Source organism: Juglans microcarpa x Juglans regia, chromosome 1D, assembly GCF_004785595.1.
Source record: "Juglans microcarpa x Juglans regia isolate MS1-56 chromosome 1D, Jm3101_v1.0, whole genome shotgun sequence".
NCBI lineage: Eukaryota > Viridiplantae > Streptophyta > Magnoliopsida > Fagales > Juglandaceae > Juglans > Juglans microcarpa x Juglans regia.
Genome location: NC_054594.1, coordinates 48,537,755 through 48,555,292, shown reverse-complemented (window position 1 = coordinate 48,555,292; position 17,538 = coordinate 48,537,755). Strand labels below are relative to the sequence as shown.

The 17,538-nt window shown below is 34.4% G+C and overlaps 1 protein-coding gene and 2 long non-coding RNA genes across 4 annotated transcripts; all 3 read left to right on the top strand.

Annotated features, from left to right (window-relative positions):
- The first annotated feature begins 809 nt into the window (after window positions 1-809).
- Window positions 810-6,773, top strand: LOC121261510. 2 transcript variants are annotated; one of them, XM_041164236.1, is made up of 4 exons: window positions 810-1,503; window positions 1,817-1,932; window positions 4,780-5,020; window positions 5,217-6,773. In XM_041164236.1, the coding sequence occupies exons 1-4, from the start codon at window positions 1,099-1,101 to the stop codon at window positions 6,570-6,572; spliced, it is 2,118 nt and encodes a 705-aa protein (XP_041020170.1). In that variant the 5' UTR covers window positions 810-1,098; the 3' UTR covers window positions 6,573-6,773. The 2 variants fall into 2 exon arrangements, with proteins under 2 accessions (XP_041020170.1, XP_041020775.1); XM_041164841.1 differs by having other exon boundaries at window positions 827-1,657.
- Window positions 6,774-12,539: 5,766 nt separating this feature from the next.
- Window positions 12,540-15,275, top strand: LOC121250616. Its single transcript, XR_005937825.1, has 3 exons — window positions 12,540-13,855; window positions 14,240-14,715; window positions 15,047-15,275. It is a non-coding gene; the product is annotated as an uncharacterized LOC121250616 (long non-coding RNA).
- Window positions 15,276-15,492: 217 nt separating this feature from the next.
- Window positions 15,493-17,025, top strand: LOC121250434. Its single transcript, XR_005937793.1, has 7 exons — window positions 15,493-15,700; window positions 15,838-15,947; window positions 16,103-16,172; window positions 16,278-16,351; window positions 16,452-16,547; window positions 16,639-16,734; window positions 16,897-17,025. It is a non-coding gene; the product is annotated as an uncharacterized LOC121250434 (long non-coding RNA).
- The last annotated feature ends 513 nt before the right edge of the window (window positions 17,026-17,538 follow it).

Here is a 17,538-nt window from a genome sequence, read left to right as displayed (position 1 = left end):
CATCTGGCCCTCCCGTCCCCTATGTTAGGGTTCTATTTTTTTCACCCATTCATAACTTTATATGAATAGTTTAATGAAGCTTTAAAGAAGTTATTGTATAATGATAAGACAACATCGGATATGACAATATGACCAGTTTTTTTTTTTTTTTTTTTTGAAAAAACAATATGACCAGTTAATATATATGAAAAACGTCTCAATTTTATATATTTTTGCAAGTGAAAAGAAATATATAATTTGATGATATTATTATTATTTGAAAGTATTATTCGGATTCGCCATCCGAATGGGCAGCAGAACTACGAAGACAATTATTTCAGTAAGTGGGACCTACAAAAGAAGGTATCTGTCGGTGAAGTGGGTCCGCATCTTTGACACATCATTAATCTACGGGTGGAAATTCCAAACTAATCAAAAAATTAAAAAAAAAAATCCCTTCACCAAAAGAAATATGCCAAAAAAAGTAAAAAAGTAAGAAAAATAGTGATCCATAATAATTGGTCAATGTAGTCCCCATTCATTATTTAACCAAACGGCCAGCTCGTACTTTGTTGTTCCCTCAATCCTCGCTATCCACCAGCGGTACCTACATCACCCTCCTATTTGGCGCTGCGCTTCCTTCCTTCGTTCCGTCCCTACACGAAAATGTCGGCTACGATTATGACGTGGCAGTTCCCAAAACGTCCAGTCGCTTGGTCCCACAGAAACATTAGTGGGACAAACTTATGAGGAAGATGACGTGGAATGCAATCATGCTCGGACTTGAAACCGACTCTAAAAAATCGCATTTCATAAACCGATTTCAAGTCCGCCAGGCCCGCCCCCCGGGGGTCTCCGCTCCTCCGCGGTCTGTTATTTAATGGACCCGGGCGCTTCTTATCCTACCATTTTTGGGCACACAATTCCTGTGGGAGATATTTGTTTCTCTCTCTAAAACTTGGTCCTCTCTCTATCTCACGTTCCTTATTGCGATCGATTTCCTGAGGATTTGAGTCTGTTTCGACGTTTCTAATTCGGTTTTCTATATTCCGAAGCTAGGGTTTCGAATCTGCTTGCTGATTGTTCGACTTTGTTGAGGGGAAGTTTCTGAGATTGGATATGTCGAACTCTACAAACCAAGATTCAACTAGTAACGATAAGATCGAGGATCTTGATCGCTCGAACCGATACGATGGCGAGAACTTTGACGATTCGTCGTCGGTGGATGCGCTTTCTTCCTGTGGCGTCGGATCCGTTGCGAGTTCGAGTGGCTCGCGAGAGAGCGGTCGGTCGACAAGCGAGATTGGGCTCACGGAGCGGTTGACGGATGTTCTTGTGGACGGAGGAGATGGAGATCTGTTGCTTCAGCAGAACGATCGCGAAGACCGGGCTCTGCGGTGGCTACAGGCTTTGGATATGCAAGTGATGGGGGCTTGTCGAGCCGATGAGAGGTTGAAGCCTTTGTTGAAGACGAACGCTTCGAATGGAGTCGCTGAGGATCGCCTGCTGGCTCATTTAAGTCAGGTATGTATCTTGTTTGAAGATAATTTGATTCTCTGAGATTTGGTTACTTTTTCATCAAAGAGTTCACCGCTTCTGTGGTGGAAGTTTGTTTGGCGATTCTATGTAGGAATTGGTGTGGTGGCCGGTGATGGTTGCACGGTTTCACGAATTGGCCGTGAGTCAAAACATGGACATGATTAATTGTGCATCGTGTTGAATTGATGATTTCCATATATGTATTTTGTCCGCAGAAGCTTTCTCTCTTACCATATTTATTTGTTGTTTATACATCTCTATACTTTAATGATGGATTTTATTTTGTTTTAATGAACAGAATTTCGAGCCAGCAGAGGTTGGTATGCTAGCGAGGTGCTTCTGTATACCTCTAGTTTCTCTTCGTGTGGGAAAGATCAGCAGGCAAGGAAATCAGTTGTGCCCAACTGGTACAAGGTAATTTCAGTAACATGGATGTCGGCATGTCTATATGTTTTATGTTCTTGAGATGTGCGATGGCGTTTTTGATGACATTGCATATGACGTTTTGTACCTTTTCCAAGTCATCGTGTTTCAAAAGTAGTTGAAAGCTCCACTTCTTTTCGTCTCTCTTACGGCTTTCCTTTGTTATAATTCTGAAATCTGGGGATGTATACCTTTAATTTGATTAGCGTTCTACGAAAATAACGATCTCTGAAGTTACTTACAAAAAAAAAAAAAACATATTGACAATAACAATCTGAAATAACTGTATGATTCATCTCTTGCTGCAGTAGAGGTCAATCATCATTTATTCTCGTGATTCCTCAAACTGGTGATCCTCTCTCAGGAGGGGCAATAATTTTGATGTCAAGCTCTAGAAGTTCATTTTGACATGCATCATCAATAGATTGTTGTTTGAGGACTAAATTCTCAACGGTCAATCACTGTTGCACCTCTCTACATTTTGGTGTTCTGCATCCGTGTCATTAGTTTTACAAATACAATGCCATTGATGTTTCTTTTACCTCCTTCCAGTGAGAACACATATATGGACAATGTTTTGGGCCATTTTGTAGCTATTTCATGTAATTGATTATGAATATTCCATGCAGGCAGCCGGTGTAAAAATATGCCATGCTACGAATATTCTGATATTTCACAGTATATAGCACATGCTAATATACCTTTTAATTTGTCTGTGATTATAAATTTTAAAGCTCATGAATGTATATGAATACATATATATTGGTTTTAAGAACTTCTGCGTGCTTTGGATTTCAGCAGATACTTGCACAACAACTTTTGTTTGAAATCTTCTTGTTGACTCTTAACCTTGTAGAAAGATTTTTTTTGTCTCCATTACTTTCAAGCAGTCCTTTTAGTTGATCTTGTTTCTGAATATAGTTGATAGTGATTTTTGCCAGTTTTATTTTTTTCATATGTTCATGATGGGTTACCTCTTAACTCAAGTGGACAGGGAGGTCGTTTAATTTTTGACTAGTTACATGTTGGGGTTGCATGTTACAATGTCTAGAAAGTATTTTAACTGCAATCATGTAATGGCTGCATATGCTAGATTCTATTTTCTTGTTTGATAGACTGCTGCATCTTGATATGACACTGCATAGCTGTGGTTGCATTTTCACATGGGGCGACGCGATGGAGGTTAGTTTGATGATTATACCCAGTTTCACTGGTTATAAGAATAAAAGTCAACTGTTAGTTCTTGTATCATTTTCTCTTCCTTCTCAGAGAATGAAGTGAAATAAAGGTAGCTTGAGTTTTCTTAGATAAGGAGTCTGTTCAATGATAGAATTGATCTTACCTTTCCTTAACTTGTGAATCTAGTTTCTGTTTACTCCAATTTAGTGAATATCCTTTTTTTTTTTTTTTTATGTTAATTATCTTTTAGATGGTAGTCACCTTACCCTTCTCTTGTACTCTTCTATGGCATTTTGTTTAGAAGATTTTTTTTTTTGTTTGGGGGACAGGGATTAAGTTTTGATCGAGTGTTTGAACTCTTCTTCTACTGTTATGTTTTGTGTATACAGTGTTGCTGGAAAGCGTATCCGTGTTGGTGATAAATAGAAATATCAGGAATCTATATTTTAGCTTATTGATGGTGAAAATCTTCATTATTCCAAATAAATATATCTTTTGACTTGTAGGTAAAGTGGGCGTATTCTATTATGATCTCTGAATTAAGAGGAGGTAAAGGTAGTTTCATGCTCCTGTATTATATATAGCTTGCTGCTGCCTTTTGGATTTATAGGGTTGACATTTGTAATTTGAATTGAATTTGAGTGTAAAATGCGTTGTCTTATATGCCCTTGATTCTGTTATTGTCTCTGTCTGTGTACCTTTCTCTTAAGATTTATTTTTGGACTTGGATAGTCTAGTTTCTGCACTATATATGTTAACGTTTACCTTCTGTTCATTGAAAACGATGTTTTGCTTTATATGCCTCTTTCATGAATTTGTCATTTGGTTTGAGGATACGTGTGATTATTAGATATATATATATATATATCTTTTATGTCTTCTTTAAATTCATTTTGCCAATGACTTCTTTAGCATCTGTACTGTGTTTCTCGAGAAGTTTGAATAAACTAACAAGGTTCCATAAGTAATGCATTGTTGAAGCCAGTCAATGCATAAACCCAAAAGAAAAAAGTGATATATGAAAAGCTATATTTTGAACTTAATGCTCAACTCCATATACATTGAAGGAGGTTTGGCAAAAGTTAAACTAGTACAACTTAATTTGACCTCGTCCAGGACTATTTTCTCCACTGGAGAAACTGGTACTGGATTTGTCTACATGTGTTTTGTTTGTTTGGTGACTTTGTCCAACGGAGAAAATGTATAGAACATGACATGCTTTAGCGTTTCTTTGCTACTGAGTTGGGGATTATATTTAGCAATAAACAATTTGCAGGAAATCCTGTAAATCATATCTGAAACGACATTAATAGATACCTTTAAAAAAAAAGACATTAGTATATACCTATCAAAAAAGAAATTAAAAGGCATTAATAGATGAATTAGGTGTAAAGTAGTCTTTTTGATAAACTGAGAAGAGTTTTAGTACAAATCGCCAAAGGTGGAAAAATGCGGTAGAATTGATGTTTAAACTGAAGAATAGGTGAAAATCTTTGACGGGACAGTACTTTTAATTACATTTTCTGTTTTTATTGGCTCTTGATAACAATCGAAACGTTACGTTGTAATATCTACTTATTTACTTTTTTGGATGTAGTTTTGGTAGTCATTTCAGTATTCAATTTTTCTAAGTCATTCTTCTTCTCTCCATTTTTGCAGGGGAAATCTGAATCTTACAGTTTTGCCTACATCTGATCTGCGTCTCTCATTCACTGGAGACAACAGTCTGACCGAGAGACTATTTACCATCAGTAAATCCCAGTGCGCTTCTGTAGAAGTGGACGAGATCCCAGCAGATAATTCTGGCCGATCATTCCATATCAAGATCCCAGATGGCCAGGTTTTCTTCTTTTGGTGCTCTGAGAAATCGAAGCTTTTGGGAGCTGAATTGCTTGCAAAGGTGTGTCTGACTTCAAGAATGCACGTGTGCACACACTCCACTGTCATGATAATTTGAGTGGGCCTTGACTCTGAAATTTACTACTTGCAAGTTGAAATCGATTTGAGAAGAAAAAGAATCTGCTCAAACTATTTTACATGCTACTTTCTCTGGTAGAGTGGTTGCTAATTATTTTTTTTCCGTTCCCTTCTAGCAGATGAGGGATTTACTCATGAGGAAGCCTTCTATTGCTGAATTAACGGGAATTTGTGAGTCCCGCCTCAGCTGCTTTGCAACTCATCTTCGTGCCTATCTGGTGGCAACAGTGGGTAGTTCACGAGCAAGTTCTCCAGGATCTCCCATTCCTTCCTTGGGCACCACCACTGAACTGTTTGATACATCTCAGAATGGACTGTCCTCATCAATGTCGACAAAATCTTTGCGATCTCGGCACTCTGGAAGTCAAGCAGCAAAAGCAATTTCTTTTCATCAGGGTAGCCTGAGTCCAAGATCCAGTTCCTTTAAAGAGGGCCTGCCAAGAAACTTGTCTTCACTAAGGAGTGCTGCTAGGGAAAAGTTGCGACGGCGAGGGGACAGTCATGTTCCTGCAGTTGACAATCTGACCATTACTTCATCAACTGCATTTGAAGCATCCTCATCAAATAATTCTGCGAGTGACAAGCTCCCAGCAACCACCAGGAATATGCCGTACTCCCCATTGAGTTTTCTAGAGTCACTTGGGAAATTAGCGGCCGTACCAGCTCTTAGCCCCACAACTCAAATCTCTTGTGTTGGCTCGCCTCTCTTCTCCCCTTACTATTGTTGGTGCCCTCCCGGTTTGCCAACTCTGCAATTCTCAGCCGCACCTCAACAACTTCCTGTATCATCAAATGAATCACTGACATTTCCCTCACTTTCTTCCTTATTACCTGGTACGATGCCATCCAGTTTGTTGACTTCCACACCACCTTTGGGTCTTGACGAAGCTTCCACAGTGAATTTCCCAGCATTGCGGTCAGACCAATTGGTCCGGTTGCCAATTCAAACTTCTCAGCAGATTCCAACTTTCACACCTTTAATGTGTGACCCAATTGTTCACATTCCAGTTATTGATATTTGCTCTTCTGGTCAAGGCTACCTAGTTAGTGCCGGTCCTGCTATTTCAAATGTCATTCCTCCATTGCACCCAAAACTTGTGAACCCATTGATTCCTGGAACTGACACCATGGTAGAAAAGGGTGCGAGAGAGACTCTGCGTCTGCTTATTAGTGGATCATCCCAGATGACAAAACCACCGTTGATGGAGGTATTGCCTGCTGTTCTAACAAAAGCAGATCAGAATCAAGGCATACTACTTGCTGGTAGCCGAGGTCTATACTGTGGAACCACAGATGTCGGCGTCATTGCAAAGGGCATCGCTGCCATTAGTTTGGCTTCACTGTCTGGGAGATCTGGTGGTGGCAGCTATGAGAATACGGATATACAACAGGCGGGATCGAGTGGCTTGGGTGGATCTTTTCCAGATGACGAGGGAACCACTTCATGTTCAGATTGTAGGGAAGAAACTGATTGACACACTGCGCTTCTTCGCATGGGCTCTTTTTTATTTCCTCCGTATAACCTGTTTTTGTTCCCACAAGTGTAGATAAGTGGCTGTAGGTTTGCCCTTTTGAGTTGTAACTAGTGAAAATCCCACCGTTTCTTGGCTCTCTTTTGAGCCATAATTGTACTAGTTCTGGATTAGAATGTGAATGAAATTTGGATTTTGTTTTAAGTGGTGCATATTCTTGTTCTCAAGTTTGATTTTCCCCATTCGTTATTTTCGTTTCTGTTTCTGAATTCTGACTTTAAAATTGATCTGTAGCCATGTATTTTTCGGTTGAACTCCGAGACTGGGAGTCACCGCTGCAATGAGCGATATTGTTTGATTTAAGATGATTAACTAATTTTGAACTTACCTTTTGTGTATTTCTGTTTCATTTAATATGATTTTTTCTTCAAAAGTTGCGTAAAATTTAGGATCTACACAACGCTATTTAACTTTTTCTGTCATACAACTTCAACATACCATTATTAACTTTTTATTTTTTCTTAAAAAAAACTGTTCTCTCTCTTTTACGTTTGCCATTTTGCCCATTTCAATGCACTGTAATGAAAATGTTTATTGAAATATGTTGCTACTTGCTAGCATAAGCCATACCAAATATAAAAAGTTTGGTATTTGAATATTTATATGAAAAATGATAGTTATAGTCGTGAATGTATAAGCGTTGTACAATCATTTTAAAAAAAGTAAATGAATACGAGATTTACATGAAAAAAAATTAATTTTTTAATAAGAGATCTCACTCTTTTTTAAAGCGAATGCATGACGCTTGCATACTACGCGACTGTACGTATTACTCTATTTATATTGCACTAAGAAAGGACAACGTGCCCTGCACGTGTGTCCAGTTTAATTTTACATAATTTTTTGTTTTCTAAACAAATAAATTACTTTAAAAAGTAGAAATAATGAATTATAGAAAACAAAATTCAGCTCATCATCTCCTATACTATACAGTAACATGTGATTTTTCATTTTTATCATTTAATCAAAACATATATATATATTGATATTTAAATATATGTGTTTACATATCAAGAAAAAAAATAAGAAATCAATATTGATGTGTGGTGTGGAGATGATGAATATAATTTCTTTAAAAAAATCATTTTAAATCTAATATCTTTATTTTAAATCTAGCCAATGATTTTTAAATTGAATCAAGTATTCTAAAATCTTCTAAATATTTTACCAAAATCATTTTAAATGAGGTATTTGTAGTGTTATTGAACAAAGACTAAGTTTCAAGTAAACCTTTTTATATTTTGGAGTTCTGAAAATAATATATTTTTCAAAAATTAATTTATTTAAATGATTTTATTATTTTAGGAATATTATTTAATATTCATTAATTTATTTTATGTTAAGAACTCTCATTATTTAGATGACTCTATTTTCCTAAGAAATATTTATTAAAACTCATCATTTTATTTTATAATAAAAAAAATTTAATTTTAGATCAAGAATAAAAAACTTGATTTTAAAATTTAGTATATTTTTTTCCTTATTTATTTCTTTCTCTCTTATTTTTCTATGTATTATTTTCACATCTTTTCCTTTCTCCTGATCCACCTGCGCCAAGTTCTCTTTTTCACATGTGAAGAGCAAAAGTCCAAAATACCCCCCTCTTTTCCTTTACCCCCAACCCACCTCTCTCTCTCTCTCTCCTCTTCTTCCGCCAACATGGTCACCCAGTTTCTGTCTAACCTTTTCACTTCCATACAACATTTATGATGCTGCTTTGGTTACAACATTGATGAAGAACACGTTTAGCTTGTTTTGGTGCAACTACCAAGTTCATTTATTTGTGCGCCTAAGTGGATCATCCATTATTTCTCTGAAATTTGACTTGCAATATTTTAGAAATATGGGAGGTGCTCTTGTAATTTCTTATTACAATTTTATGAGCAATTGGTATAATAATTTTTAAAAACAATGAACAGACTATAGGTTAATAGTTGAGTCCAAAGTCATTCCATCTATATTTACATTTATTAAATAACTATATATTAAGAATAATAAGAGATCTAATAAATATAGAGATTTATTTAAATTATTAAAAAATTATAATTCATTACCCAATGGAAATTTATAATTATACTAAGAAATATATTTATTTTGGAAGAAAATCTTCAATTTATCCGAAAACAGAAGAAACATTTAGGTTTAGAAAGTATATATTTTAATAAATCACTAAAAAGAAACCATTAATAGAAACAAAGGAAATTATATAGCTAACTACATATTTGTAGTAGAACACAAAAATTTAATTCAATATTTACAGGACTCAAAATTAAAAAATATAAAATACTGCACAACATTAAAATTTAATTTGTAAACATTTTCTTTTGATTCTTATGAAGGTAATAAAACACTATGCAACATTAAAGTTCATCTCTTTAGAATTTTTATTTCCTTAAGAATTTTATGAAAATTTACTATTATTTTTGGAAAATAATATTCAAGACTATTTATAATAAGATCTAAAATGCACTTATAAAGCCCAAAAAAATCTTATAAACCCCGTCCGCACCCCCATTCATTTTTACCATTTTTTCTATTTCTTCCCATTTGGTCAGCCCAGCCCATCCCTTTTTTCCTTTTTCTTCTCCCCTCAGCCTTCCCTTCCCGACCCTTCTTCCCCTCTTCTGATTCTCTCTCTCTCTCTCTCTCTCTCTCAAACTCACTCTCTCACACCTCTCTCTTTTGTAATCTATTTTTTGTTGGAAACTAGAAGTCTCTCTCTCTCTCTATCCTCACGATTCTTCAACTGTGTCTCTCAAATCTCCTTTCTATAGATATTTCCCGTATTTGGTCTATGAAGAAAACTGCAGGCTAGGTAAGCCAACGAAGAACACGGTTGTTTCTCATGAGAAATGTGGAGTTTTTTTTTTATTATTATTTTCTTCTTCTGATTTGAGTTTTTCTTTTTTTGCTTTTTCAAATCTGAATATAAGATTCTTTGAGATTTGAAGGTTTTTTTTTTTTTTTTTTTTTTTTTTTTTTTTTTTTTCTCTAGTTCAGATCGTGTATATGTTAAAAGTTTGCACCTTGTGATGTAATCTGGGCTAAGGGAAATACAAATGAATGATGGAAGAAGTCGTAACAGCAGTGCACAGAGGGTGTTCTTGTTTGGCTTTCGTGTGTATGGATATAGTGTTTTAGTGATTTTGTAGAAATTTCGAAATCTTCCTCCTCAAATCGGTGGGGTTGATTTTTTTTTTTTTTTTAAATCCGGGTGTAATGTTCTCTAATGAAGAATTTTTACAATTGTTCTTGTTTTTGTATTTACAGAAATTACATTTCTCTAATTTTCTTTGTTCTCGTGTACACGAGTATGAATTTCTGAAAGAATAATGAGAAACTACTATTCATCTCTAATTCACACTTATTGGACGAAATGACAGTTGTGAGTGGGAGACGTAGGAGAGATCGAGACAGCGCTGCTGTTACTCGAAGGAGGGCTTCTGTCTGGCCTGGTCCGTGGCTACTAACAGCGGTAAGTCACACGAGGTGAAGAGAGAGAGGAGAGAGAGGTTCTGAATTGAAAGAGAGAACTAGGAAGGGAGAGTCAGAGAGCTGATAATGAGAGAGAGGATTTGTCTTGTGTGCGGTATAAAAGGAAATAAAAAAGAAAAGCGATGAGTAATGCTATAGAAGCTATTGTAGTATTGTATATTTTGTACTTATTATATAGTTATTTTTAGTTAATTATTTCTAATATTTATTTAAGGAGATGTATGATTTAGATGATATTATATTATAGGTGTAAATAGATGTTTTTAATAATAATTTTTATTTATATTTATTCTTGATAATTTCATGACCAACTTAAAATAAAATAAAACCTAACGAAGTAGCTCTCTCCCTTCAAATAAATACCTTCAAATAAATACCAATTTTTTATCTGCTGTCACTTTCACACCCCTCTCTCTCTCTCTCTCCCTCTCCCAACAATGCTGGTGCCTCCCATTTTCTCCCAACACATTTTCCCTTTCCTCTCTCTCTCTCTCTCCCTCTTGTGTCTTACAGTTTCGCTTTCCCTCTCTTCTTTCTCTCATTGTTTCATCCATTTGCTTCTTCTCTCAGCTACATGAACACCGATAGCAACTTTAGCCCATGTTTTTGCAATTTTTTTTTTTTTTTTTGGAGATCTTACAGATCCGAATGTGTATTCCTCAAATCTGCTTTATTTTTGGTTTTTCTTATTTCCCTTTTCGTATTGTGGGTTATATATTTAACCTTTTTATCTATTTCTACATTTTTTTTTTTGCATTGTTTCAATTTTTGTTGAGATTTTACAGATCTGATTCTTTATTCTTCAGATCTGGGTTGTTATGTTTTTTTGGTTGGATATACATGCTCTTATACGGTTTTCTTTGTACGGGATGAGGCATGTTTATTTTTTGTTTGCTTCGACATGGGTCTTCTTTTATTTCTTTCTTTTTTAGATGTTTTTTTTTTTTCAAGTTTCAACAAATCTGAAAGCATACTTTTCAGATCTACGCTATATTTTTTTCAAATTTCTCTTTTTCTATGTTGGATTCTTCTTATGTTTTTTGGGTTAAATATATATGCAGTTTCGATTAGTCAATATGGATATTTTTTAAGTTTCATTTTTTTTCCTGTTATGTTCGTCATTCTTGCAAAAAAACTTTGTCCTAGATCTGCCGCAGCTAGCAACCACACCGTACTCCGCCAGTCACAGCCTCGTCGCAGTCCTTCCTCCTCCCCAAGCCCAAGGCCCGTAGCTACTCTTCCCCCGCACGGACGCCCTCACTCTCTACACAATTTACCCACCTCGCGGCTCAAATCTGCCACCTACGGCCGAGCGTCGCCGCCCACGAGCACACCAAACCTCCACCCCTAGGCCATACCCTCCTTCTCAGCCCACACTGGGCCTCCACCCCTCGGCAAAAGGAAAATAAATGGAAAGAGAACGGAATTTTGGAATATAGTAAGGACAAAATTGAAAATGAAAATGTTAGACAAAAATACTGTTTATCCAACATTTGCACTTTATATATAAGTAGATAAATATATATATATATATATATCTTATATATAATAAGCGGCAATAAGCAAGGAGGTGTCGTCCATCTTTTATTTCCAATTTTGCCCTTTATTTCGTATTTCTTTACGTTTCTGTCCCTCAGTTCTAACATTTATACCAATTTCACCCCTGCTTTTGAAGCAGGCAGCTGTTGTCTAACATGTTGTTTTTCGATTTTGCCCTTCATTTTCTATATCTTTTTCTGCTCTATCCTTGACTTCTCCTAGGTTCTGGTTTTGTTTTTCGCTTTGGACCTTTTTTTTTTTTCCGTCGTTATCTTTAACTACCCTTTTCTTCCGCTTTCCCAATTCCTGTGTTTTAATCTTATCTCTGATTTCTTTTTCCCACTGCTTCTATCACTTCGTTTATTTTCTACTGTTTTCCTCTTATCAGATTCTATTTTGTTTTTTCTGCTTTCCACCGCTTCCACCGCCTGCCGCTTGGTATAAGAGTGATTTCCATCTCTTTATTTCCTCCCAAATCTGTTTCTTCGCTTTTGGGTTCGCCTCTCAACTCTCCAGTTTCACAGGTATGAATTTTATGTTGATTATTTTGGTAAATATTTCTGACTATTTCTTCAGTTATTTATTTCTATATGCAATACTAAATTGTTAGAAATAAATAAAAAAAGTCTTACTATAAATTTTTTTGGGATGAATGGATGAAAAAAATCGAAACGAAAGAACAACAACAAAAAGTTATTTGAATATTTGGATTTAGAAAACTAAATTTAGTTGAGAAAGAGATGACTGAATCTGATCAGGTTCTCCATTTTTCATTGTAGTGCTGTTTCTGGCTCCTTTATCTAGAAAAAAAAAACAAAATAAAAGTAAGATTCTCAGATATGAACAATATTACAGTGACATGCGAGAAAGAAATAAAATAAAAAAAATCAAAACATGTAATACATTTGTACATAGATTCGTTAAACTCGAAAGAGAACTCATACTAATAGAAAAAAGATCATAGATCGCAAAAATTCACCACCTCGATATAGTCTTAGATCAGACCAGAACAAATATGAGAACGAAATATCCCAAACCATATAATACACGTCTAGATGAATAAGGATTGAAACTAGAAAACTTTTCCAAACAGAGAGCTTGCACAAAACCTCAAATGACAATCAAATCACTATGCTCAATAACGATGAAAAAATTGATACCAAAAAATGTATAACGAAGCAGAGATGAGATTAACAACAAATTTACAGAAAGAAAAATAAAAGCAACGAAAATTACAGTTGTGCAAAAAAAAAAAAAAAAACCTTGGACCTGTAAAGTTAGGGAAAAAAAAAACTTCAATGAAAATACCAGCACAATAAATCACTATATAAGTAGTTGAAGAAATCATAAGAAAAACACTAGACAAACAGTAGCAACGAAAAGAAAATCTTTTGCAGATCTGGAAAATAAAAATTAGTACACCAAAAAAGTTACATCTGCAGAAAAAATGGGAAATATATAAAACAACAGATCTGAAGAAAAAATTCCTTAGATCTATAGTAAAGCGTGTAAATAGCTTTAGATTTATAAACGTAAATCTAAACAAAAAAAAAGTTTTAAGCATGGAGAATGGGAAGTAATGGATGCGATGTTCATCATCTCTGTTGCACGAAGAAAAAAATTGTTTTTTCTTGGCCAGGTGATATGGAGTCAGGCTGTGCAAAACGGAGCTGTTATGTTGGTGTTGCGGTTGATGCGTCTGAGAGTAGAAGCGAGATAAGGAGAGAAAGAAAGAGCTATGAGAGTGGAGGCAAAAGCAGAAGAGAAAGATAGAGAGGAGAGAAGAGAAAAAAAGTGTCAGCAGTGAGAGGGAAGACGAGAATAATTTATACCCCACATGTTATAATTGGTGAAAAATATTTTTGAGCTACCGTACGTGTGACAAACTATACTCCACATGTTATAGTTGTTGAAAATTTATATATTATTGAATATTATACTTGAAATCTATTAATAATTATTGAATATTATATTTTATATTATCAAAGAATTCTATATTTATGAGGTTATTAATGTTATTATTAATAAGACCATTAATAACAAATTCTATCTCCCACTGTATTATATTCTGTTTAATTTCCAATTTTATAAATACCCATGTTATTGATTATATATGTTCTCACTCTTAGTATTTTATTATGGCCTCATTCAATAAATATGATTTCTAATTTCATTATATTCTACACTTTTATGTGTTCTTTGTCGCAGATCAGCTGGTTCTATTATTATCTTGCTCATTATCATTTCACTATCTATTCATCTGCACCATTTCCACTGTTCAATTATTTGTCCTCTACTTTGGTATTTTTTTTGTCCTTTTTATGCTAAATATGCTTGTTGTATTTATTCTGTAATAATTATTCTATTTATTCTAGCTCCATATTTAGATTATTTAATTTAATGGCATGCATAGATTTGTTTTTTTTAAATAAATGTTTATTTCTTCTGCTTTAAATATAAATAATTCTTATATTGTTTACATTTATATCTTCATGTATCTATATATATTATGTGTGTGTGTGTGTATGTATATTTGATACATAATGTTTGTTGTCATTCTTAATATTTTATTATAGTATCATTCATAAATAAAATCCTAATTTTATTATGTTTTGTTTCTTTATATATTATTTGTCATGAATCAGTTGGTTATGTTCTTATCTTGCTCTATGACATTTCACTGACTGCTCATCTGTGCTATTCCTACCGTTCATTTATTTCTCCTCTACTTTGTGGTATTTTTTATCACTTTTATTTGAAGTATGTTTTTTATATTTATTTTGTAATATTTATTTTGTTTATTCATATGTCATATTTAGAATAGTTAATTTAAAGCCCCGTTTAGAGATTTTTTTTTTTAAATAAATGTTTCTTTTTCTTGCTTTAAATATAAATAATTACTATATGGTCTATGTTACATCAAATTCTGAATATATTGGATGGATCTCAGAAATCAATTAATGGGAAACTATATAATTAATTGAATTCTGCACAGTGGCTTGCTCTGGCTAAAGAGCGGAAGCAGCTCTCAGTTGAAACCACTGCAGACCAGGTATGGTCATCAGAGCTATGCTGTTTAAGTCATTGTTTAAAGAATATAGATGCATGTTATGTGCCTGAGTAGTTTGGTGCTACTTGCAGTTGAGAATTTAAGCACATTTTTGCTACTGTGTGCACGTTTATGTCAAAATGATAATTCAATGGTGAATACTGAAACATTTTAGGTGGTAGAAAATCTGGATGAAAAAATGTGAAATATTTGTTAGTAAGCGTAGTGTATTCTCAGCTTTTCAATGATTCCAAGGTGCATTAGATATTCTATTTTTTGTTCTTTAGATTTTGTTAGGGACTGATATTATGTTTGTTGACATAAATCTTTACAGGATCCACTTGTAACTAGAGGAGGTTGAGAAGTACCTTTCCGGGTTCACAAAAGTGGACGACAATCGATACTCAATGAAAATCTTTTTTGAGATAAGGAAGCAAAAGTATCTTGAGACATTGGATAAGTAAGCTTCCAAGTTTTAGGTTATTAATTATCTAATTGTCGGTTTTATGAGAAGTGATTGTTTGTCTTTGGAGATTCTGTGGCATATAGCATGTGAATGAGACTGTTTTTTGATAGGCATGATCGTTCCAAGGCTGTGGATATATTAGTAAAGGATTTGAAAGTTTTTGCCACATTTAATGAAAAGCTTTTCAAGGAAATCACTTAGCTCTTGACATTGGAGAATTTCAGGTATGATGAATTTGTGTTCAACTCTTCCCCCTGACATTTGAAATCAACTATAGAAAATGTTGTCAAAATAGATTTGTTGTATCACAGAGAAAATGAGCAACTTTCCAAATATGGAAATACCAAATCTGCTAGAGCAATCATGTTGGTGGAGCTTAAAAAATTAATTGAAGCAAATCCTTTATTCCGTGATAAATTGCAATTCCCAAACCTTAAAAATTCAAGGTTACGGACTCTCATCAACCAAAAGTAACTCATTTAAAGATGCTTTAGTCTTCTCACCAACAAACCTTACTTCTTGGTTGGCTCTCTTTTAAAGCCTCTTGATTTTATCTATAAATATTTAAGCTTGCTATCCAGTGTTGTAAATGTTATATTTCCTTCCTACAAATGTTTGGTGTTTTATGTCCATTGAATATTTTGCATGTTGTGCTTCAGTTGGTACCAATGTTGGGGACATTGGGTTGTGGGAAGTTGGTTCTAGGGAGCGGTTAGTTTTGAGGAATTTCAAAGTTTGGGATCTCAGTGCATGTTCAATGCCTCTGCAGGTGTGTCCCTTCTCTTTTTTTTTTTTTTCTTTCATTAACGATACAAGTTAATGTTAGTGTTTTATCCTTAATGCTTATAATAGTAGAGTAATTGGAACTTGTTTACCAATAAAAAAATTGTAGAGTAATTGGAACTGATATTGATGAATTTTCAGGCAGCTCTGGTTAAAGATCCTGGTGTATCTATTAATCGTGTGATTTGGAGCCCTAACGGTTCTTTGTTTGGTATGCTTAATACATTGGAGGTTTTCACTCCATGTACACAACTAATATATATCTTAAAGGTGAACTAGACAATTAGATGATGTCTTCTTTCTATTCCAATTACAGGAGTTGCATAGTCCAGGCACATCGTTCAAATATATTCTTATCATGGGAATGAAAATATACAGTAGCACCTGGAGGTATATCTAATATAAATTTTTCCGTTTCATTCTTTTTGCACTTTAACTTCTATGGTATTTGAGATGCTATACTGAAAGTTACTTTAATTTACTGATATAGATTGATGCTCATGTTGGCGAAGTAAATGACATCGCATTCTCCCACCCAAACAAGCAACTTTGTCTGATAACCTGTGGTGACGATAAGACCATCAAGGTCGGTTGGTCTTGTTGCATGTTTGGTCGTTTTGATGTTTTAAGTTGAGGTAAATTTGTCATTCCTTCCTAATCTTGTTTGGTAATTGTAGGTGTGGGATGGCACTACTGGTGCAAAGCAGTATACGTTTGAAGGTCATGAGGCTCCTGTTTATTCTGTCTGTCCTCACTATAAGGAAAACATTCAGGTATCATTTTCATTTGTGATTTTTTTTTTTTTTTTTGTTCTGATTGTTTTAGTTGAATGCTTTGAGCTTATTGTGGTTATTGGTTTGGCCTTCCTTTCATGGATTCTTCCTTAAGTCCCAATATTTTTGTTCCTAACATCTTTTTTGTGCCTTTATACTTAGTTTATCTTTTCAACTGCACTGGATGGAAAGATAAAAGCATGGTTGTATGACAACTTGGGATCTCGAGTTGATTATGATGCTCCTGGTCGCTGGTGCACGACAATGGCTTACAATGCAGATGGTACCAGGTAATAAAATGGACCTGTTGTGTTGGTGCTGACTGTCCTTTGCTCTTTGGTGGGGGCATGGTCAACTAAATAGGGTTTTATTTTTTTAACCTTTGTTTTTTTAAATAGGCAACTTTCAATGTGTACTTTTACATCTATTTTTTATGTATTCTGAACTATCCATTATTTGGTTGGTTTATTTTTTTTTTAGGAAATTTGGACTGTGATCCAGTTTTTTGGGTTTGGTCTCTAAAAAAAAATAGATGACTTTCAATTTTTTTTGCATGTTATGTTCTGGTTGTGTTTTTTTTCTTTACTTAATCTGATTTGTTGATTTGTTTCTTGCAAGGAATTTGGACTTTTTGGTTTGAAGTTTATGCTGTTTTGAGGTTTATTCATAGTTCATAATTTAGGATTTTATTTTACTTTTTTACTTTGTTTACTCCAATGTTTGGTCGCTGAGAAAAATAGAGGGAAATAGAAAAATGTAATATCAGTAATGAAAGTGTGGTGTGTCTTTGTGTTTTGAACTTAA